General features: G+C 39.9%; 1 protein-coding gene across 5 annotated transcripts in view; it reads right to left on the bottom strand.

The window, feature by feature from the left end:
* Positions 1-24,997, bottom strand: part of sema5ba (sema domain, seven thrombospondin repeats (type 1 and type 1-like), transmembrane domain (TM) and short cytoplasmic domain, (semaphorin) 5Ba) — a 100,454-nt gene that overhangs the window by 16,237 nt on the left and 59,220 nt on the right. For 4 of the 5 annotated variants that reach the window (XM_077536478.1, XM_077536480.1, XM_077536479.1 and 1 more), the window contains 12 exons: positions 23,496-23,781; positions 16,846-16,981; positions 16,551-16,758; positions 16,266-16,473; positions 10,704-10,821; positions 10,439-10,623; positions 8,814-8,957; positions 7,504-7,651; positions 7,190-7,415; positions 5,501-5,716; positions 2,035-2,205; positions 56-106 (listed from right to left, as the gene is read on the bottom strand). In XM_077536478.1, coding sequence (XP_077392604.1) covers positions 56-106; positions 2,035-2,205; positions 5,501-5,716; positions 7,190-7,415; positions 7,504-7,651; positions 8,814-8,957; positions 10,439-10,623; positions 10,704-10,821; positions 16,266-16,473; positions 16,551-16,758; positions 16,846-16,981; positions 23,496-23,781 — 2,097 coding nt within the window. The remainder of the gene's footprint in view (positions 1-55; positions 107-2,034; positions 2,206-5,500; positions 5,717-7,189; positions 7,416-7,503; positions 7,652-8,813; positions 8,958-10,438; positions 10,624-10,703; positions 10,822-16,265; positions 16,474-16,550; positions 16,759-16,845; positions 16,982-23,495; positions 23,782-24,997) is intronic. The other variant, XM_077536482.1, reaches the window with a different exon arrangement.

Below are 24,997 nucleotides of genomic sequence, written 5' to 3'. Positions count from 1 at the left end.
AAAGAACGCTTTGCTTTTCCGGAGTGAGCAGAAGCAGACTGGAGGATGCGTTTACCTCCACTTTCAGCCTGGACCTCCATCTGCTCCCTTGGTGCCCAACACGCATCTAGACACACACACATACACAAAAGACTGCACCATCATGCCTAAAGCGCATCTAATCCAACGTTTCATCAGTCACGACAGAGGAAAGCTATCCAAATGCTGCTGCAGTTTACTTACTAGCAATTGATGTGCTCACGCCCACAACGGTGCAAAATACAAACACCTAGTCTAAACTGCCTTTGTGCAGATTTAAACACCGCCTCACGCATTTTATTTTATTTTTTTAAAAAGCACTTTTCTCCTTGGACGTCAAGGTTCAGTCACTCCAGTGGACCACCCGTTCCTCCTGCCGCCCTTCATTACCGTTTAATCAGCGCCATGATTGACAGGCAGAGACACTTGATGCCTGATTAGCAAATGGTCGCTGTAGCGCGCTAGTCGGTGTAGCCGGCGGTCGATTGACAGGACGGCAGAGAGGGAAAAGCCGATCAAAGGGGGCCGATTAGCATCTCGCCGCAGGCGGGAGAAACGACAGGAAGTCATTTACCTTTTTCCCCCCAACGGTTAGTAATTATGGAGGAGGCGGGAAGTGTGTGTACAGCCTGATTGGCAGGTGGGATAATTCCAATTGAAAAGCAGTAGGGGTGGGGGGACGTTGACGGGAGACAACGGGACAATTTGAGCATGAGGTGTCTGGACTTCAAACGTGTTGCCAAGAAACAAAAGTACGCACACACACATACATTTTTTTTTATGTCCCTCATAAGAAAAAAGGGCCAGAAAATGCCATTAAAAGGGGAGAAAAAGTAGAAAAATATTCCATAAGACAACATTCCCATAAGAAAAACATCCCCATAACAACACAAAAGACAAATAAATACTAAATAGGAAGTGTGTACATATATTCCTAAAAAGAAACGGTCCTATAAAAAGTCTAAAAAAAATCAAGAAAAAAATCCTTAAAAAAAAAAGAAAAAAAAAAGAAGTTTAAATCCATTAAATATAAATAAATAAATAAATAATACATATTATATAAAAATAATAATAAATAAATACATAAATAATTATATATATTATATATAAACAAATGTAACTCAAATTAGATAGATAGGAAAAAAAAACATCCAGTCATAATAATCCTAAATCCTAAAAATAAAAACAATAAAGAAAAAATGTTCACCAGATAAAATTTCCATAACATCCTAAAAGTGAAAAATAGCCTCTAAGAAAACAACATACAAAAGAAAAAATACAAAATGTCTTAAAAAGAACAAATATCATAACAAAAGACAGAAAAAGGTCACCACTAATCTGTGCTCATAAGAAAAAGGGGAAAATGTCCTCTTAACTCATTCGCTCCCAGCCATTTCCACTGTTTGACTGGATTTTGACTGGTTTTGCAAGGCCCACAGAATATTGTGATCTATTGCTATAAAAATGTGGTCTCTATCAAAAGAAAGATTAAAGTCTCTTCTTTCATCAGGGAAAAAAAAAGTATATTTCTATCTGTCTCCGTTTTGCAGCAATTAGCATTAGAATATAGCTAATATAAGTTTAATCAATTTTCACAAATCTATTTAGAATTGTGAGTAATTGAGCTTTTTTTCAACATGGCCATGGTTTATCTCCTTTGCCCTACTGCCACCTGCTGGCTGTTTGTGTAATAACTACCATTTCTGCAACCGTTCTTTGCAGTTGAGAGGCTGCATCAAACCCTTCTGTATGCTCTATCTTAAAAAACAAAATAAAACAAAAAACATAATTACATCTTTGGGACACTTAAAACATAAAAAAAAACAAAAACAAAAACAAAAAACGTATTTATACGTTTTTGGGAGCAAATGAGTTAAGAATACTCATCCGAAAATGAAAAAAAAAATTGAAAAAATTACTCCATAAGCAAAAATAAATAAATAAATAAATACGAAAGAAGAAAACATCCCCATAAGTAAAGTTCGATTGTACATTGTAGTGGCATCTTGTTCTCACCGTCACACGTGTGCGTGTTGCAGAGCGCCTCCTCGGTGTGCAGCCCCAGGCAGATGTCTCCCCCGCCGGCTGGCGGTGGGCTGCCACACGCTCGGGTGCGCTGGTAGTGGCCGCCGCCGCACGCCGCCGAACACTGCGACCACGACGACCAGCACGACCACGCGCCCTTCACTGTAAGCACAACAAATCGACGCTTCACTACGGGAACGCAACACGTGGCTTCACTACACGGTAACACGTTGCAACGGTTCATGCTTTAAAAGGAGTCACATACAAATAAATAATAATAATAATAATAATAATAATAATAATAACAATAATAATAATAACAATGAACACCAGTTACGGGAGAAGTAAATATACGTTTAATGTCACGCACCTCATTTTGAAGTTGTTGACTTATTTAACTTACTGACTTAATTTTATTCTCGGGGTTCTGTTTTATTCTCTTTATTCTCATGGGACATTTTAATTTTATTATTTTATATATATATATATATATATATATATATATATATATATATATATATATATATATATATATATATATATATATATATACATATATATATATATATATATATACATATATATATATATATATATATACATATATATATATATATATATATACATATATATATATATATATATATATATATATATATATATATATATATATATATATATATATATATATATATATATATATATATATATATATATATATATATATATATATATATATAGGCGGCACGGTAGTCGAGTGGTTAGCACGTCCGCTTCCCAGTTCTGAGGTCTCCGGTTCGAGTCCAGGCTCGGACCTTCCTGGGTGGAGTTTGCATGTTCTCCCCGTGCCCGCGTGGGTCTTCTCCGGGTACTCCGGTCTCCTCCCACATTCCAAAGACATGCATGGCAGGTTAATTGGGCGCTCCGAATTGTCCCTAGGTGTGTGTGAGTGTGGATGGTTGTTCGTCTCTGTGTGCCCTGCGATTGGCTAGCAACCAGTCCAGGGTGTCCCCCGCCTACTGCACATAGCCAGCTGAGATAGGCGCCAGCAGCCCCCGCGACCCTTGTGAGGAATAAGCGGTCAAGAAAATGGATGGATGGATGGATATATATATATATACAGAGAGAGAGTGAGGAATTCATTTTCCCATGGAGACTTTTTTTTTTTTTTCTTTGTAGGATTTCGGGATATCTTTCAGGCTAATTTTCTTTAGGGGACATTATTATTATTATTATTATTATTATTATTATTACGTATGATTAATTCTTATGGGGAAAGGTGTTCTTTTTTATTTTTTCTTGTGTGTGTGCATGTGGGGTGTGTGTGTTCTTCTTATTTTGATTTTCGAATACATTTTCTTATGCTTAAACACTTTTTTTTTTTTTTTTTTTTATCACGACATTTTTCAGGATATTTTTTTTCTCAACCTTATACCTACGAGCAAAGTTGTTCTCTTTAGGGGGATTATTTTTTTTCTTATGAGTCCTCCTTATGAGGATTTTTTTATTTAATTTTATGATTTTTACGTATGGGAATTTTTTTAGTTTTAGGGGTGTATTTTATAATAATAATAATAATAATAATAATAATAATAATGATAATAATAATAATGATAATAATAATAATAATGCAAAAAGGGAGAAATTTTCCAGGATATTTGCTCCCATCGGACATTTTTTTTTTCCTTTTTAAGTTTTTTTTTTTTTTTTTTTTTTTAATCGGGATATTGTTTAAGCATAGTTCTCATTTGGGACATATTTGACCTTTTCTGATTTATTTTATTTTTTCATTGGGAGTATATTTTTCGTCATGTTTTTGATGGTATTTAGGATTATTCTTGTTATACGACGATGTTTTTAAATTGAAGGCAGTGCTTCTCAATCTATGTTATATATTCTATGTATAATTACTACATTAGTTCTGCAATACAATTAAGAATCTCAGGCACACCTGCTGGTGTGCGCGCCACAAATGTTGACGTGACCTCCCTAAAAAGCTACACAAACACATCGTGATCCGTTTTTAGGTCGGAGTGAGAGCTCTTGACCTAGAACTTCCAAGAAAAGTTTGTAATCGAGGTCTGAAGGCTGTGATTTACAGCCCCTTTTCACACACAGGCGTGCACACGCGCCCACACAGACACACACGCACCTTACTAATCTATATTGGCTCCATCCTTCCCGCTAATCTCATCATCAATTACAATTTCGCAGTCATTCTCTCTTTTGTCACTGGCCCTGTCCTTGGCCAATGCGTGTGTGTGTGTGTGTGAAGCGCACGTCCAAGCGGGCCGTGCACGTGACGCTCATTTCAAAAGAGCCAATGATTGGACCCCCACACCGCCACACTCCTCCCTTGGTGCGACGCACTCGAGGACACGTAGCAGAGTTTCGCACTAAATACTGAATGGGAGAACGTAGTAGAAATCAGCACCAGTTCTTCCAATTGGCAGAAAATCCGGCAAGAGTTTATAACATCATAATAAACAGCTCGCAAATTAACATAAAACATGAAAAGCACAGGTAGGCAGCCATTTTGGTTCGAAGCGGACATTTTTTCAGGTCATTTCTATTTTGGTCAACCAGAAAAACTATTTTAAGAAAACATAATTCAGCACACATGTTCAGGGTGAACAAAGAACATTACAGAACCTAGGCTGTGAAATGCAGAGGTAGGCGGCCATTTTGGTTTGCAACAGATATTTTCTCTAGCTTTTTCTCGTGTTGAAAAACGTTAGCATCCGGCACCGATGATGCGTTCGATTTACATCAAATCTAGTAAGCATGTTCATCATGCCAGGAGGCACAATTTTTTTTAGAGAACCTATGCTGTGAAAGCCACAGGTGGTCAGCCATTTTGGTTTGAAGCGGACATGTTATCAGGTCATATCCAGTGGTTAAAGGTTTTGGAAAATATTAGCATCCGGCACCAATGCTTCCAATTAAGACGAAATGCGGCACACGTTTTCATCATGACAGAAAGCAAAAAAAAACAAAACATTCTAGAGCCTATGCTGTGAAATACAAAGGTTGGCAGCCATTTTGGTTCAAAGTGGCTCTTCTACAACATTTCGAATAAAAACAAGTGTTAGAAAATATTAGCATCCGGCACCCAAGCTTCCAACTAACAAGAAATTATCTATGCTGTTACACAAGTTGGCAGCCATTTTTGTTCAAAGTGGTTGTTCGAGGCCATTTGTAGTTAAAATAAAACAAGTGTTAGAAAATATTAGTATCCAGCACCAATGCGTTTGATTAACGTAATGATAGGATGCACAAAAATCATTATAGAACCTCTGCTATGAAATTCGCATGTAATCGGCCGTTTTAGTTTGAAGCCGACATGTTTCCTGGCCGTTTCCAGTGGCCAACCAGAAAAACAAGTGTTCAGAAATATAAGAAATGCCTCCGACGAACACGAAGCTCATCGTAGCATATGCTCGCCGGTGTTTCTTACCGGGACAGGCCTGGACGTTGCAATCCTGGTACTCCACGGGGGAGCCCCTGCAGGCCACGGGGGCGCTCTTGCCCTCCGGTCCGGCGCAGGATCTCCGTCGGGTGCGGTATCCTTTGGAGCAACTCTGCGAGCACACGGACCAGGAGTCCCACGACGACCAGCCCGGGGTGCCCGCACCTCGGACCAGCGGGGTCCTAAGCAAGTCCTCCACTAGGTCTACAGATCAAAACGGATTCACGGAACGGAAGTCAGTTCTGACCCTTGCAGAGTCGTTTTTGTGTGAGTGTCAGGTGATGAGTGTTGAGTGTGTCGTGTGCAGTGGAATGTGCATTTGAGGGCAGGCATCCACTGATGGATGCCTGAAGGGGGGCAAGTGCACATAACTGGGCTGTAAAATAACATTTGTCTTGACAGCAGGAGATATGTTGCCGCGAGAAAAATGTTCCATCAAAGTTGAGCTGCCATCGTCAATCCTTCAACAAAAACCTCCTTAATATATATTTTTTTAATTTTTACATCATGAATCCTGCAAGCTGAACCTCCTTAGGGGTTTTCATTGTATACATATTTTTTACTTGGTTCAATGAGGGTTCACTGCTGACGGGAAAAAAAAAATAGTGTGAAATATCAATCCACACTATAGCAAATCTCATTTTCACATGATGCTAACGCCTCAAATTGTATGTTAGGCCATGTTAGCCAATCAGGAGTCCTTTGTGCAAAAGACGCAAGAAGTAGCTTTGAAATTTTGACGCTCAAAATCTTTTCTTCACTTCCTCTGCATGGTCCATGTTTAGTGTGGAACACAGCATGTCACGTAAAAGGCACAGTGATTACTTTTATCAGCCTTTAAAGAGACATTGTGTAGAAGTTAGTGCTATCTAGTGGTGAACTAATAGAAGGCAACAAACATAAGTTCGAAGCGTGTGCATTTTATAGCACGCCTGCCTCTGATTGACCACACTTTGTAAGCCTTGCATCAATTATAACGTTCGCTAAGTCCTTCTCCTTCAGGTATCCGCAGCAGAACGATGGCGGCAAAACATGTCAGCCTCCTCCTGTAAGGTGTGGGTCGGCCTATGTAAGATAATTAGTGATTACTCGACTTAAGATTATATATATCTATTTTAAAAATGTACGTTGATGTGATAGAACATAGATTTTTTGGCATATTGAAATTAATAGTTTTTTTTTCAAATGAATGAATGTTGAAAAAAATCTACACACTGTCGCTTTAAACAGTGTGTATATTTTTGTATATTTTCCAAATAAATCTTATCTATTTATGCTGACATTTGCTTTTCAATATAATATATTCTACACTATATTAATATTTTTTTGTAAATATTTTTTTAAATTCAAATTTTCAAATTTTAAAGTACACATTTTTTCTATCTTTAAATATGTTTGTAATTATTTTTAAATAATAATAGTCATAATTATGATTATTATTATGATTATTATTATAATTATTAATTATTTATTTATTTTGACAAAATATTAGGATTTATATTACTGTCAATGTTTTTATCATACTGAACATATATATGGTGAATTTCTATATCTAAGTGTATTTTTTAATATTTTCAATTATTTATATTTTGTAATATTTTGATTTATTTTGTGTGACAAAATATTTTGTATTTTTCTTTTTTTTTAAAATCACAAACCACGTTGTGGCTGTCTTACCGTCGGTGTCGCAGGTGGCGGTGCCGTCGTTGGGGCAGTATCTGGTCTCCAGCTTGCGCCGTCCCATCTGCAGCTGGTGCGGGTCGGCCAGGCGAGCTCGGCACATGTAGCGGGTGCGCTGCTCCTGCCGCGCGCCTCCCTGCGTCACGTTGACCGGCATCCACGGCGTCCACGGCGTGTTCCGCTTCACCTCCGGACACGCCTCCAAGTTACACGCCTTGTATTCCTTGAAAATGTCATAACTTCCAATGTTTGTTTCCCAAAGTGGAACCATCGTTAAGGTCCAATTTGATAGCGAGATGGCGTTTACTTACCAGGGCGCATCCCGGGCAGCTGTTGCCGTTCTCGCAGGTGCGCACCCGCGAGTGCACCCCGCCGCTGCACTCGCTGCTGCACTTGGTCCACGAGCCCCACGGAGACCACAGGACCGGCTGGGGGCACGAGACTGCCTCGTTACAGAACCTGACAAGAGGGCGCCACAATGACACGGGATGATTATGACTTTATAATGTAAAAATTTGACTTTTTATCTAAATAAAAAGTGGAGGCTATTGGGGGGAAAAGGATATGGCCTTATTCTAGAAAAAAAATGATTAAAAGATTATTGCAAAATTATATTAAAAAAAAAAAATTCTTAAAGAAAATACAATTTCTTGACTGTCCTTTTAATGTTATGAATATTCTTATTGAATTTTTAAAAACTATAACAAGTAAGATTCTATAAATACTAGATTCCAATATAGTTTGGCAATTTTTTTTAAAAATAATATACTACATTTTTCCTCAAACAATTACAATTTAAGTGGATGTTTAATTGAACAAGCTTTTTCTTGTAAGTTTGTAAAAAAAAAAAATAAAAAAATCCTCGGAAGATTATGACTTTCAAAAGTATAAAAGATTATTTTCTATCTTGACAAAAAAAAAAAAAAAAAAAAAAAAATCCCACTAAGATTTTTTTATCTTTTTCATCTTAAAATGACTTCATTCATGTAACATGATGATTCGCCAAAAATAAAAATATTCCCTTGGAAAAAAATGACTCTTCCTTTTGCAAGATAATGACAATTTATCTTAAAAAAAAAAGTAAAAAAAAAAAAAAAAGTAAAAAAAAAAAATACAAGTTCACTCCAGTAGGATTGTATTATTATTATTTTTTTTTAAGGCGTTTATCTTCAAAAAATATTTTTGGGAGGATTACAACTTACAACTACAAAAAAAAAAAAAAAAAAAAAAAAAAAGGTTATTCTTGTAATATTACATTTTATTTCAAAAAAATTGGGGAGGGAAAAAACGTTTAAGCCTTTAAAAATATGTATTTATTTATTTATTTATTTTCTGCCAAAAAAATACAACCTTATTCTGGTAACATTCCGCCATTTTTTTCTGTTTTTCAATGGCTAGGTGATTTAACATACTAAACCTATAAGTCTGCACAAGAGGGTGTGCACACTTGCGCAACCACTCAGTTGTTTATTTTTACTTCCCCGCTCAAAATGATTTTCTACGTTGTCAATTGTGTTGTCCAGGTTAAAAGTCACATTAATCCATTATACCAGTAATCATAATAATTTTCTGGCAACAGAGGTGTGTATACTTATTATATCGACCATAAAAGAGTTCGTACCTCTCGTCACGGCTGGCCCCCACGCAGACGCGACCTCCGTGCCGCGGTGCCGGGTTGTTGCAGGAGCGCTGGCGCAGTTCGAATCCCGTGCCGCAGCTCGTGCTGCACTGTCCCCATGACGACCAGGGCGTCCAGCCTCCGTTTCTATGGCGACGCACACAAACAACAGGATCTCATTAGAACAGGATAGGCTAAAACGTTTGTGCTCAAGGGTCGCATTTGAGCTTTAAAGCCCACAGTGGGAGGCATCATTTGAGGTTGGAAAAAAAAAAATTGTGTGTAAAATATGAATGTTTGCATCTACAATAAATTAACTCACAAATTATTTCATCAGATAAGTGAAGAAAAATGAATAAATGCATTTTACTAAGCCATTAAAAATGCTATATTAAAACTCATTCACTGCCTTTGACAAGTATACTTGTCAATTGTATTTTTTAGAGCGGTGCTAAATGGGGGCGAATCTGAGCATGCTCCACTGTAAATATCAAACTTGGAAACAACTTTACTGATGCCCAACCACCGGTAGATGACATCATTGCCCCATTTTATAGGAAATAAACACAGTTTCAGAGTCCATGGGAGAAATGGCTGTATTTTGGCAAACCTACATTTTTCTGCTGTCAATTATAAAAGAACGGGACGGGACAAAAAGTAGGGAGTCTATTCTGTTATTTGGTAGATTCGGTTTATATATAATTATTGAATGTAATATCACGTGAGTACTGGAAATGTAAAAATTTTCTATAATGACTGGCAGTGAATGAGTTAGAAAAAAAGTTAATTTTAATAATAAAATCATATTTGAAGCTCATGTTTATTGGAGTATTCTTAATTAATTGGATTATAACTAATTTATCAATTATTTAAGAATGTTTTTTTTTTAAGTACACAGAAAATAATTTCTTTTGGATTTTTTTCCCACTTTATTTCCAATGAGTCAGTTTAGAAATTATTTGATGAGTTTTATGAATTAAAAACAGTAAAAAAAAAAAAAAATGTATCAATGCAAACCGAATTTACAAATATATATATATATATATATATATATATATATATATTTTTTTAATATTGACAGTAAGGTAAAAAAATAAATAAATATTGCGATAAATTTAAAAAAAAAAGGAATAATGGAAAAACATATTTTATTAAATTTTATTTTAAGAAAGCATATTTTAATATTTACAATAAGTCAATGAACAATTCATTTATGGAATAATGATAAATTATGGAATATAATAATACAAATAAGGATAATAAAACATAACATAAAATAATATAAATGAAGATTAAATAATAACTCAACAAATATGATTGTTTGAGCATTTAATCAAACTATACAATTAATAATCATGTTTTTCTGAATACTGTAAAAATGTGAAATTTTACTAATACCTTTTATTCAATTATGTGTCAGTTCAAATAGATACATTTTAAAAACAATAAAAATGAATAATAAAACGAATAAAAACATTTTAAGGGAAAAAGTTTGCATTGCAACAAATGTTACAGGATTCTCTCATGTGAATTTCTGGTGGGCTGGAGAGCATAGTTGTTATGTATTCATTCACCATGTTAATGATTTAAAAAATAAAAATAAAAAAATGGTGTCTCTTTCGCCCAACCTGGAGCAGTTGGACACCTCGATGGTGGCGCCGTCACACTTCCTGCCCCCGCAGCGAGGGGCGGGGCTGTCGCATGACCTGGACCGGCACAGACATGAGCTGACGCCGTCGATGCCGTCATCGTTGTTGCACGCCTGCCACGCCGTCCAGTCTCCGAAGGCGCCGTGCGTGGTCTGGTTCTGCATCTGGACACCAAAAATCAACAGGTGGGAGTCAGTCACATATGGACAAGTCAAATAATGAGACACTTAAGTCTTGGACTTACTGGACATGCCGTGATGTTCTGCTTCCACTGGCTCATGTTGGTGCTGTCCTCCAGCGTAGTGCAGCGCCGCTGGCGCATGTCCCAACCGCAATATGGATCCCGGGCCTCCAAACACAGCCTGCAGGAGGCGCAATTGCAATTGTTTCAGAAACTGAACAAAAAATAGCCAGTTAAAAAGTATGTGAGAGATTTGCTGTCTTTTTCGCTATGACTTCTTCAGACTTTTTTTGTGTCTACTCCACATTTCCATCAAGTTTCATCAGTACAGCAGAAAATAATCAAAAGCGTGAAGTCACCTCCCCAGTTAGCAGATACACTACATCACCCAGTCAAATATTCATAAGCCGCAGTCAAGCAGCCGTAATGGCGGCTAATTGAATGTTTAGCCGCTAATGAGGAGTCTGATGTAAAGGATGACTGTAGCGGCTCGTTAGCTTGACTTCCTGTCTGCCTTCAAATCGCTTCCTGTCTGCGCCACCCTCCATTAAAAGGTGCCATCAGGTACGAATGAAGCGACAGCAGGCGGCCGCGGCTAATGGTGCGATTCAGTGGCTCAAGGTCGACGGCGTGATATCACCAAGGACCTCTCATTTGCCGATCAACTGCTCGGAACTATGAGCACCAGTCAAAGTCAAAGTCGCAGCTTTTCGCTCTCCTCGCCCAACAGTCAGCCTTTTTCATTCATTGCAACCACTGTACTTTAAATTGATTTTGAAAACTTTAGACAGTATTACTACTGTATTTCAAATGGTAGTTCTGTACATCCTTTGTATTATTAAAAGGCGGGGTCTTCCGTTTTCACTCAGGAAAATGCACTATATAAATATACAGGATGTATACCCATGAACTCCTTCTCAACCTACACCTCTGGGCTTCTGTTAATGTGTGGTGGTGATTTTTGTCATATCTCATAAAATGTTAGGATTTTTATATTTAATCAGCTTTTTGTTATATTGTTGTATTTTCTGCCTTTTATTGATGTATCTTTTGCCCTCATTAATTTTTTTTAAGACAATATATTATTTTCAAATTTTTGTATTCCATTATTTTATGCATTTTTTTTTGTGCAATATATAAATCTAATGGTTTTGTGTTATTAATCCAATTTTTAATTAGTTGGTCTTATATCTTATCCAAAATATTTTGCAAAAGTTTAGGTTTATTTGTAATACTCCTAAAAAAAATTGTGTATTTTTCATATTTTTGTATTTTTCTACCCCATATGTATCCTACTTTTGAGTGTTGGCACAATAGACGAATTCAGACCCAACTAGCCGACTGCAGAGCGAAAATGGACACATACAGCAAATTCCTATTTTAATGACATTCTAATTTTTGTTTACAAGACATGTCCACACGGTAAAAGTTAATTCCCCGCGAAGACGAGGAGTACATGCAAGGGATGCCGTATACAAGGTCCTCTGACATAAAATCGTTTACAGGCGTATGAAAACAACTCTGGGCAATGAGCCACATGCTGCTTCACTAACGTGACTTCAATGTTAAACAGGCCACCGGCCCACAAAACGACACATCTGCGGCCATAAATCCTCCGCATTGTCTGCTGGCGTAATTGTCGCATCTGATCGTTTCGTCGTAAAAGCCGCTGTCTGTTTTTACGGCGGATGCGGAAAAGACTGGCGTGCGCGCGTGTAATTGCGTCGATGATCGGCACGGCCGATAAACGCTCGGGAATATTATGACACGCTCACTCCCGCCCTCCCTGGGGAGAATCATGCTGACAGGCTCAGCTTCTCCCCACCGGCGAGGTTTCTTCCCCGGGGCGCAGCCGAGCGACGGGTAGGCTCCAGTCGGCCGCAATGTGTGTGATGCAACACTGCTGCCAGCCAATTAGAGACACGGTGCTGACACCACGCTGATACACACGGTGGCACTCAATAAGTACGTGTACCTCCACCAAGGCATATGTCCAGTACATTCAGGTATTCATGGCAAAATTCAAATAAATGTATCCATCCATCCATTTTCTGAACCGCTTGTTCCTCACAAGGGTCGCGGGGGGTGCTGGAGCCCATCTCAGCTGGCTATGGGCAGTAGGCAGGGTACACCCTGGACTGGTTGCCAGCCAATCGCAGGGCACACAGAGACAAACAACCATCCCCACGCACAAGCACACCTACGGACAATTCTTTGGAATGTGGGAGGAGACCGGAGTACCCGGAGAAGACCCACGCAGGCACGGGGAGAACATGCAAACTCCACCAAGGAAGGCTGGAGCCTGGACTCGAACCCGAGTCCTCAGTACTGGGAGGCGGACGTGCTACCCAGTGCCGCCCTCAATCGATTTAATCGAATACAAAAGTTTCCCAGTGTAATTATTTGGTAAAATTGGCACTACAGTAAAGAATCATATTTTTGTACTTTTTTTGTTTTGTTTTTCATTTTCTTGTATTGTTTTAATACACTTGCATTATTTTAGAATAGTCTTTTTCTGAAATATAATTTTTCATTTTTTTTTTATTATTCTTATCTACTATTCTTGGTATTATTTTCTAATAGTTATACCATAAAAGTTTTACGATACTGCAACCAATGGGAGACTGCGAAGCAGTGCAGCCTAAAACTGTATCAAAATGGAGACTGTGCAGTATAATCCAGCAAAGTAGAGACTATGGAGTCAAATACTGTAGCAACATAGAGACTGTGGGATAAAATGCAGCAAAGTAGACAGAGTGGAGAACTCTGCAGCAAAGTGGAGACTGTGGATTAAAATACTGCAGCAACATGGAGACTGTGGAGCGTAATACCATAACTAAATGGACACTGTGAATCATAAAGGAAGAAAAGCGAAAATCGTCGAGTGTAAAATGCAGCAATGTGGAGACTATGGAGCGCAAAGCAACAAAGTGGAAACTATGGAGTACAATACGATAAAAGTGGAGACTAGGAGTATAGTGCCTGCAGTAACATGGAGACTTTGGACTGTATTATTGCAGCAAATTGGACACTATGGAGTATAACTGTGCAGCCAAGCAGACACTACGGAGTGCAATAATATGGAAAAGTGGACACTGTGGACTACAATGCAACAAAGCGAAGACTGTGGTGTACGACAAGACCCATCTTAAAAAAACAAAACAGTAGCTTTTGTGAGTTACTGCAAGTAAGGCAACATGGCCGCTAAGCTAGTGAAGCTAATGCGCGATTGCAGGCAATGCAGCTAAGCTAGCGCGATGCGGCTAAAGTAAATCAGCTCTCAGGGTGAGTTAGCGAGACAGGCGGAGGACGGTGCGGCGCCATTAGCTCCAGGTGCCAAGTGGCCGGGTCAAACCTAATCACCGCAAATAGAGGACAACACACACACGCACACACGCACACAGGGCGCAGCAGGCAATCAGTAAAAGGCTACATATCACGTGCTGTTGAAAAGGTTTAGCAGCGTAACCAAAAAACAAGATGGATGAGCTAAACGCAAGCTAGCGAGTGGATCAATAAGAGAAAAGAGCGAGGCATTAAAAGCACTTTCACTTAATTGAATTTGCTTGCAGGATGCTCACACCGACACACGCCACTGATGCACGCCGCCGCCACTTAGCTCGCACAGCTAACAGCTAATGTCATGCAAACTCACTAAGAACATTTATAGTATATAATTGAGAGTAAAAAAAAAAATCAATTTTTTGCTTTTGTACTTTTCACTTTTACGTCATTACAGCAGTTGAATCAGGACTTGTACTTTTACCACAATCTCTTTTTACAGTATGAATCTGTACAACATCAGTATGAATTCTGCTTAACTACAACGTGTCAGTACTTTTGCCACCTCTAACACGTACACACACATACACACTCGCATACACGCATACACACAGATGTCAGGCAGTTGATCTAATGAGATGTCGGCAGTGAGAGGAACACGAAGATTCCCTCCAGCTGGGGACCGCTCACTCTGACACTCTTCCTCACTCCTGACTCGTGTCAACGTGTCCGTCAACTCCACACTTCTCGTCGGTGGACATTTTGACAGCTCGCCGAAGCTCCGGTGACGAAAAAAAAAAATATGAAAAAGAAAAACGATGGCATGGCTAATATTAGCAATAGCAGCCGGATGGGAGGAGGAGAAGAAAACTAAAGAAATGTTCTCAGTTTTATTTCTTACAAAAAAGAGGAAATTGGATAGTGCAACGAATTCATGATACAAGGTCATCAGCTGCGATCACATACTCGCACAAAACAAGGAGCCGCATCATGATGACAAATGCATACTTGTTGTTACATGTGTATGTTAGCACCGAACGTCTAACCAAAGTAAAAAAAAAAAAAATGGAACAGTTAATGTGACATAGAAGTGTTAGCAATAAATTAGCTAGATGCATAATGCTAATGTAAACAGACGTTGCGAATGTACTACTAAGTTAGTATTTTTCCCACCTATCTCCATTGACAGAAATACCAATATATGGAGTATAATAATAAAAAAAAATCAAGATCAAATGCAGCGATGCCATGGCAAGAAGTTGGCCAGAAGATCAAAGCACTTCCTCAACCAACAAATCATCACTGATGTGGTATCCAAGGTCTACGTTGTCAAAATGGAGGTGAGAAGTACAAGGTGACTGACAACTTTGATGCTAACAGACTTTCCTTCACTCAACACTAAATAACAACAACAACAACAATAATAATATTTGGATTTTCATTACAAGTGAGCGTTGAGCCGCCCCAAAACATCTGCCTGCTAACGTGGCTACAAAAAAAGAAAATACTTTTTTTAGGTGGCTAATTAATCCTGGCGGAGGACGTTTTAATCAGCCGCTATAGGGTGGCGCAAGCATTGAGCGGAATTAACTGCCAACAGAGAACAGAACAGAGAAGAACAGACGAGAAGCAGCCGCGACCGGCTTCCCTCCTTGGATGTCTATTCACGGTCGCCTTCAAAGTAGCACCGTGGGAAACCTGAGGAATACGCGCCACCTTGAACGCATCCATTGAGAAACGATGCATGTTAACTTAACAACACGAGTGGAGGAGAAAAAGGACGTCCTGATGCGTTTTATCTGAGAGGAGACGAAGGGCAGCAACAGAATCAAGCGCTGCAGAAAAGTGGGGCATATAGAGCAAAGTGCATATCATAATGTAGCAAAAGTTGAGACAGTGGCACATAATAGTAATAATAATTTAGTAATAGAGACTGCGGAGCAGCAAAATGGTGAATGTGGACTATAATGTGGACACTGGGGAGCACTGTAAAAAAGTGGAGACTGTGGATCACTAAAGTAAATATAATATTAAAGCAAAGTGGAATCTGTGGAGTGTAATATATTACAGCAAAATTGAGACTGTGGCATATCATACATTGATAGTGAAGACAGAATTGTGTAATAGTGAAGATAAGAGGAGACTGTGGAGTGAAATAATGCAGCCGAGTGGAGATTGTGGATCATAATGAAGCAAAATAGAGAATGTAGAGTGTCATACTTCAGCAAAATCAGAGACTCTGGAATGTAATACCACAGCAAAGAGGAGGCTATGGTGTATTGTAATGCAGCTAAGTGGAGACTGTGGAGTACATTGTAGCAAAAGTGGAGACTGTGGACTCACATCTCAGTGCGGTATGTGGAGCATCTCTCCAGGGGGATCTTCAGCACTCGGTCGCTGAGGCCCACAAATAGTGATCGGTCGCTGTGCAGGATCTGCAGGCTCAGGATTGGCTGGCGCACGCTGGGTGGGAGGAGCTCCATCTCCTCCAGGTAGCAGCCTTGCAGGTTCTTGTTGGACGTGGCTAGCGCCTTCAGGATGCTGCCGTATTCTGCATATCAAAGACAAAATGTTCCTGAGTTAGCAGATTTTTTGGACTGCGCTTGGTGCGGCTTGATCCGCACTGACCGGTGCCGATGTACATGACGTGGTAGAGCGTGTCCATGCCCTGCACGATGTCCACGGCCAGGTGGGAGAAGCGCACATCGTCCTGCATGACCAGCGGGTCCACCGACTCGGGTTGCACCACCTCGTTCATCAGGAAGAGGCGCTGGGCGTCCTGCAGGCTGCGCTCTGTCAGACCCTCGTTCGGACCCTCGTCCTCGATGGTGCCGCACTGACACATGGAAGCGGGGGATGCAACACGTTTGTCCTGTCCTGTCCTCCTGTGAGTGTGAGTAATGATGGTCAGAGTGAGACTGACCTGGAAGTTGCTGATGGGGTTGGGGGTGGGCATCCAGGTGGAGCGCGGGTTCTCCTGGGAGCGGAACGGCCCGTTGAAGGCGCGCGTGATGGCGCTCAGGTTGAAGGCGCACACGGCCGACGCTGCGATGCTATTGCTGGGTATGAAAGACAGGACAGGTCAGGACAGCACAAGAAAGAGAAGGGGAGGACAAGATAGGGCAGGACAGGACAGGCTGGGGGAAAAAATGGGAGATAGGGATTGGTAAGGAAAGAATAGGACAGTAGGGGAAACGGGAGACAATATAGATGGGACAGGACAAGGGGGTACATGACAAGAGAGGACAGGATTGGACAGGGTGGGCCATTGGGATATGTTATGGAGGGGTCAGAACGGGACAGAGTGGGAAATATGACAGGATGGGATGGAAAATGACGGCAGGGGAAAATAGGAGTCGTTAGATATTAAAGTTGGGACAGGACATGGCAGAATTGGACAGGACAGGAAAACAGGGCACGATGGGATGTTGTCACTACGGGACAGGAAAGGGCAGGGTAGAAAGAGATAGGACAGGATGGGGGAAAAACATTGGAGATATGGATTGGGGATAAAGGGACAGCACAGTAGGGGAAACGGGAGCTGATATGGATGGGACAGGACAGTGAAGTGAAGAACAGGACAAGGTACGAGAGGTGTGAGTTTTTACAGTTGTGTGAAAACAGGACAGGATGAAATAGAATCTGACAGGATGGGACAGGAAATAACAGGAGGGAAAAATGCAAGATAATATGCTTTGGACAGAACAAGGCAGGACAGGACATGCCAGGAAAACAGGGCAGGATAAGATGCTGCAAAGATAGGTGGGGGGGACAAAATGTGAAAGGAAAGAAGATGACAGGGAAAATGTGAGTCAATATGGATGGAACAGGAAACGACAGGAAGAAATAAAAGGGAGATATTATGACTGGGGCAGGACAAGGCAGGACAAGACAGAAGTGCAGTGTGAAACGGCCTTTCAACTTCGGCTTCAGCTGACCTGAATAGAAGGCCAGAATAGAAGTTATGTGCTCCCTCGTACGCGTTCCAGTTAAGAGGCATGGAAGGGCATTTTGAAGCTAACTGGAGATTTTTGAGGTAGGACTGGCTGACTCCAAAGTAAAATGGATTACAGATGGATAGATACAGATTGAACAGGGCAGTACGAGAGGAACAGAAAAACAGTCGCTGTTATTCCAGAAATCAACATTGTGTTTGGTGTGTTCATCCATGTCATGATGTCCTCCCCTTAATAAACCTTTACAAAATGAACCAACACGCCTTGTTTGGCTGCAGGCTGAGCTTCTCTATCAGCCCTGTGCAGTCAATAAGAACACAATTAAAGTCCCACTTGGAGAGCAGACATGAGAGAGAGAGAGAGAGAGAGAGAGAGAGAGAGAGAGAGAGAGAGAGAGAGAGAGAGAGAGAGAGAGAGAGAGAGTGAAATAGAGAGAGCAGGTAATGACTTCCTTCCTTCACTGACGCTGATTTTGCTTTTGTTTGTTGCCGGGCTCGCCCACATGGCTTGCCCGTCACCAAACCAGCGTGAGTCAGCGGGCCTCGGCGACACTTGTGGGAGGACGACCAGCTGGCGGGTTAACCGACACATAGAAGGAAATTTCCGTGCAAGTCTTCTTGAATTTTTTTTGTGGGTCTGCTCATGATTGACATTTCTACCAAATTTCATGTTGCAAAGCAAAACTGGCTTTGGGGGCTGCATTTTCAAAACAATAGAAGGATCACTTGCACTGACCAAAATAACCCGACAACGGCCGATTGAAAGAAAAATGGCAGGCTTCCTGTGTATTTTGGGGTATGGCTTCTTGAGACTTTTTTTGTGGGTCTACTCATGATTGACATGTCTACCAAATTTCATTTTGCTAGGAAAAAACTGGACTTAGGGGCTGCATTTTCAAAACAATAGAAGGATCACTTGCAATGACCAAAATAACTGGACAACGGCCAATTTAAAGCAAAATGGCAGACTTCCTGTGAATTTTGGGGTATGGCTTTTTTGTAGATCTACTCATAATTGACATGTCTTGATGTCTACCAAATTTCATGTTCCAAAGCAAAACTGGCTTTGGGGGCAGAATTTTCAAAACATTTGGATCAGTGGCAATGACCAAAACAACAACAACGGCTAATTGAAAGCAAAATGGCAGGCTTCCTCTGTGCTTTTGGGCTTTTGAGACTTTTTTGTTGGTCGACTCATGTTAAACATGTCGACCAAATTTCATCCTGCTATGTGAAATTGTGTTTGGGGGCTGGATTTTCAAATTTCCTGTGTATTTTTGGTCAAGGCTTCTCGATACATTTGTGTAGCTCAATTCATGATCGGCAAGGCAACTAAACTTCATGTTGCCAAGTGAAAATGGCAGTGGGCTGAGTTTCAAAAAATTAATGAGCTGCGTTATTAAAGTTACGTGTTTTATGGTTCGCCATCAAACCTGACTGCCACGTTCCGCCCACACGCAATGACCAAATCTCTAATTCTTCTCAAACTAGCGTTTCCCATCTGTCTACTATACGTGCTTGAAATCTGGTAGTGATCGGGGGAAAAAAAATGTAGGAGCAGTTTGTCTTGACGACTGGAAACGGCCAAAATGACCCTAAATTGCCTGTTAAGAAGCAAAATGTCAGACTCCCTGTGTCTAACCTCATTTCGGTGCTGAAAGTGAAACAGCCATAAACACACACAGGCCATGTTTCAGCACAGAGACGTCCAGTGTGGCAGGGGACGGAGCGAAAAAAAAAAAAAGGCTCGCTCAGCACTGCTCGTGAATTACATACATATTTTCACACTGCACAACAACGGCAGCATTTATTCACGAGTCAGCAAACACCTGCACAAAAACATAAAGCAACGCTAGGTAAAGCACGTCGCCAGTGTCGAGCTCTGATGTCGGTGTATTTGCTGCTGGAGATCATAAATAAATGGTGACAAAAACACTTGCAACCTTGTACGTCCTCGCCCTGAGTCACATGATTGCACTTGATGACTTTTCAAGGCGGATTTATGCATCCACACATCACTAATCAATCAGCGGAGGTGACATGGTAGATTCAGAGGTGTGGTTCAAGGTGGATGCACAATAGCGCCACCCGCAGTTGACTTGATGTATTTCAGTCTCTCTGATACGACAAAGAATTAGCCATGGAACTTGAATCAATACAAAATTAGTTTTTTGTTTTTTAGCTTTAGCATCACCCAGCTGTTCAGTATGTAGTCCAAGCTTCCAATCTGATCTAGAGATGTCCAAAATTACCCTTAAATGGCCACTTCAAAACCAAATGGCACATTTCCTGTGTCTTTCTAGTTATGGGTGTTTGAGACTTTTTTGAGGCCTAGTCATAATCAATGTACCTACCAAATTTTATGTTGCTAAATGAAACTGGCTTTGGGGGCTGAATTTTTTATTAAAAATAAATAAAGAAATTGACGGACACCGGGAAATGACCAAAATGACCCTAAAATTATGGCCATTTTCAAGGAACAATGGCAACAATGGATCTTTTCAGACTTTTTTTTGTTGGATTACGCATTCATTATGGACATGTCAACCAAATTTTTTTGCTGTTTAGTGAAACTGGCTTCCTTGGCTGAATTTTCAAAACTAAAAAAAAAAAATCGAGGGACCTCTAGAAATGACCACAAAGAATGTGAAATGTCGGCTTCCAAACAACATGGCAGACTTCCTGTGTCTTTTCATGCATGTCTTTTACAAACATTTTTGTGGCTCACTCAACATACCAACCAAATTTCATGAAAATTATTTTGGGGCTTAATTTTTTTTTCCCCCCCAAAGAATTCTAAGGATACCTGGAGAGGGATAACCTTGCTCTTGCAAGATGAATTCTCGCGGTATTTGTGAACTCTGGAGAAAACATCTTGTCCCACTCCCGCTGATAACCGCCGTTACCAAACCACTGGTGGTTTGGACTAATCACAGAGCAACATTGTGTTTGGGGGCGGGATATGCAACTGTGACGAAGCCAGCGCCAACGCCGGAGCTAACAAACAAACCCAACATGGACGAATGGACGCTACACTTAATTTTGTTCTCTCAGAATTACTCACCGTTTCCTTGTTGAATGTTGAACAGCGAGAGGCGCGTCGTGCATTTCTAGCTGGTAAGATATTCGTGCTTTTACCCCCTTCAACAAGAACGAACAGGACATTTTCACCCGTGGCCGTGAATGGTTAAAACAAACGTGTAGAACGTCACATCGTCCAATCAGCTCGAATTATTGTATAGAATGTCCCGCCTTTTCCCGACGAATCTGGCTATTGCCAGGTTAGGAAAGGGCCAAAATGACGTTAAAATGGCAGCCTTCCTGTGTCTCTTTTATGACTTCTATGCAACTTTTTTCTAGGTCTTCGTACTCATAATAGACAGAGTCCCAAGTAAATTTCAGGTTGCTAAATGAAACTGATTTGGGGGGCTAAATTTTTTTCAAAAGTCTAAGGATACCTGGAGAGGATGAAAATGGCCCTAAAATGGCAGCTTCAAAACAACATAGCAGACTTCCTGTATCTTTTTGTGATTTCTATGCATTTTTTTTTTTTTTATAGGTCCACATTCTCATAATAGACATAGAGTCCCTACCAAATTTCATGCTGTAGTATTTCTGGCTGGCCCACTCCAAGATGTGAGCGTGTCGAGTGGAAAGTACATCCGAGTGAGTCACAAAAGATAAGGAGGCTCATAATTAGTAAGTAATGGCAGCTTAGTCGGCGTCCAATTAATTAAAAGGCGGCTGTGGCGCTCTCCGGCGTCTCTGCTAAAGCCGTCACATTACTTTCGACAAGCCTCCTTCCGCAGGTACTAATTATTTTCATTATCAATCCATCATCTTAAGGAGGAGATTAAATGGTACGAAGGAGAAAGAAGTCATCGCCGCTTTTGTTGTTGTTTGGTTAGAATGATGTAGCCATGTGACCGTGATGCAATCATGTGCTTTTTGGCTTGCAAATGACATATTTAAGGTTGTGCTCACATTGTGTACATCCATCTTGCAATGTCCCAGTGCGAGTGTGAATGGACAACAACGCGCTAGTCGTAATATTAAATAAGAAAAGCCAGATGGAAACAATTTGGATTGTTGTTGGTGAAACAACATGTGGATACGTCGAGCGTTATGGTCACATGTGCAACGGAACATCTGCGAGTGAGCTCACCGGAGACTTGACTTACGGCGGTGGGACAGCTTTTCTGTGTTTGGAAGACAAATTCCCATCATTCTGGAACAAACCATTACTGATGCTGCGGCGTAATCTAACGAGGAGCTTGTGTCATGAGTCATTAGTTAGTGTAAGGAAGGCGAGTAATAAAAAGCGCCATCAGTACCAGGAAGAAAGCACTCAAAGGAAATTACTTACTGGAAACACAGCAGGTGTTCACAAAGGGCTAACAGCACAAAAACACCTTTCTGCTTCCTATTTATTAATGTTGCGAGGGAAACAACTGCTGCTTCTGAGTGTGATTGTTAAAAAAAACAAAAAGGCACTCTTCTTCTCTAGATGTGTTGTGTTTGGGCTTGAACGGAGAGAGCTGTTCTATATGGAGGCCCAATCTGCTAAAAATTTAAAACGGCAACAGAGGAGCCCAATACAAATCTTGCTTAGGACTGCCCCCTCATTTGAATACAATTTCGACCTGACAGAGCGTCTGCAGCATGAAATAAATAAATGTGAGAGCAGAGCCTTTTTATATATTGATTGATATTTAATTCTATGTATATATTTATTTCAACATTTATTTGTATCGTTATTTTTTTAATCTTGTTTTCTATTTTTGTATTTATTTTTAATTTTATTTATTTAGGGATTATATATATTTTTTTTTAATTTTTATTTCCATTTATATTTATTTATTTTTTAAATTACATTTTTATATCCGTTTTTATTTAATTTTATTTTTCACCTTTATTCATTTATGTATTTATTTAGTCATCGAAAAGATGCTCTATGCATTCAGGTTGTGATACAAACTGTGATACAGTCGTGTGCAGTTGTAATCGGCAGCTACCGTAAAAAAATAAAAAGTTGCTGATATCATTCAGTTGCTGGAAAAAAAAAAAAAAAAAAAAAGGCTAATTGTGATGCATTCGGGCGCTGTCCTAAAAAAAAAAAAGACGCACTGGAGTGATGTGTTCAGGCACAGTTGTTAAGAAAGCTCTCATCTTCATATGAGACTTTCAGTTGCAGTCGTGAAAAAAAACAAAAAAACGTGTCCTCTAAATTTGAGGCATTGAGGTGCAGTTGTTAAAAAAGCTGTCCTCTTGATGTGAGGCGTTCAGGTTCAGTCTAAGTATTTTTGTATAGATGTGAATTCTTTGGTCACAGTCATATAAAAAAAAATATGCTCTAGATTTGCTGCATTTGGCTGAAGATGTCAGAAAGAGTCTCGAAAAGCGATGCATTCGGGTGAGGTCGTAAAAAAAACAAAGACACTTTGTAGTTTCTAGTTGCAGTGTGTTCAAGTGCAGTCTTAAAAAAAAAAGACTTCTGCTTTGCCTTAAGGCTAAAAGAAGCACTGTGACGTGTTTAAATCTGTTTTCTTATCATGATGTGTTCAGGTGCAGCAGCTAGCCAGCTAATCAGGCATCTAGAGAGCTTTTGCGTCACTCACACGTTGGTGGTGAAGATGGCGTAGATGAGGTCCTGCTCGGGCAGGTGGAAGGTGCTCTGTAGCTGGTTGTAGTAGAAGGGGATCTCGCCCGAGCGCGAGCAGTTGAGGCGGGCCTTCATGAAGGTGGTCCACGTGTCCTCCAGCAGGAAGCGGCCGCCGATGTCGTTCTTGCACACGCGCGCCACCCGCGAGTACACCGTCTTGCCGCAGTCGTGCTCCACCGCGTTCTCCCGCAGGAAGAACAAGGTGAACAGGCCCATGTCGTACGCAGAGATAAAGTGCGGCTCTGCCGGGGTAGATAAGAAAAGGAAGATAAATATGAAATTCATTGAAAAGGATGAAAATGAAGCACATTTTCACTATTGACATAAAACGTAGTATTAGTTATTATTAAAACAAAAAAACACTTAAACACGTTTTTATTTCTTTTGCAAGAATGTTTTTTTTTTTCGTTAACTATAATAACCTTGGTTCAGGAAAAAAACCAAAAAGTTTGGGTGCAGTCATAAAAAAAAGACACTAAATAGTGCATTTGTAAAAAATAAAAATAAATGAATGAATTGAGACTGGATATGTGTTAAGGTGTAGGTGTGGGGAAAAAAAACTGTTCTCCTGATGCATTCAGGTGTTGTAAAAAAAGATGCTCTAGATGTGATGAATTCAGCCATAGTTGTGTTAAAAAAAATAAAAAAATTCTAAGTGATGCAGTGGTTAAAAAATAAATAAAACAGAGATGGTGCATTCATGCGCACCTGTAAAAAAAAAAAAAAAAAAAAAAAAAAAAAAAAAAAATTATGTTAGGGCAATCTAACCCTGAATTTATAGATTTGAAGCATTCAGGTATAGTCATAAAAAAAGATACCAAAAAACAAGAACAAACAAACCTTGAGATATGGTCGTAAAAAGATTCTAGATATGATCTATTCGGGCACAGTCATAAAAAAGATGATCTCGAAGCGATGTTTTAACTGTAGCCATGATGCATCCGAAGACCATTCTAAATGTGACGCATTCAGGAGCAGCCAAAAAACAAACAAAGAAACAAACTGTATACTTTGTGATTTGTGCGTACTTGGGCAAAGATATGATGCGTTTAGCACACTCATAAAGGTTAATAACATTTACATTTGGGCAGAGTCGTAAAAAAGATGCCCTTGATGTGATACATTCAGACACGGTCGGAAGGAAAGATTTTCTCGATATGCGATATATTCAGGTGCAGTCAGACATTAAGATACTCTAGATGTGATGCATTTCTAGCACTGTCATAAAAACAAAAAGATACTCGAGAAGCAATGCATTTGAGTGCAGTTGTTAGAAAAGACTCTCTCGAGTAGTGTTGTGTTCAAGTGTTTGGACTATTCTTAAAAAAAAAAAAAAGTTTTCTAGATGTTGTACATTCGGGTGCAGTCATAAAAATTATGTTTTCTAAATTCTCTAAATGAGAAATGTTCAGAAATTGTTGCAGTGTGATGCATTCAGGTACTGCTGTAAAGAATGTT

This window comes from Festucalex cinctus, chromosome 11 (genome assembly GCF_051991245.1).
Source record: "Festucalex cinctus isolate MCC-2025b chromosome 11, RoL_Fcin_1.0, whole genome shotgun sequence".
Taxonomy (NCBI): Eukaryota; Metazoa; Chordata; class Actinopteri; order Syngnathiformes; family Syngnathidae; genus Festucalex; species Festucalex cinctus.
Note: the sequence above shows the minus strand (reverse complement) of the source record. Positions and strands in the feature narration are given on the sequence as shown.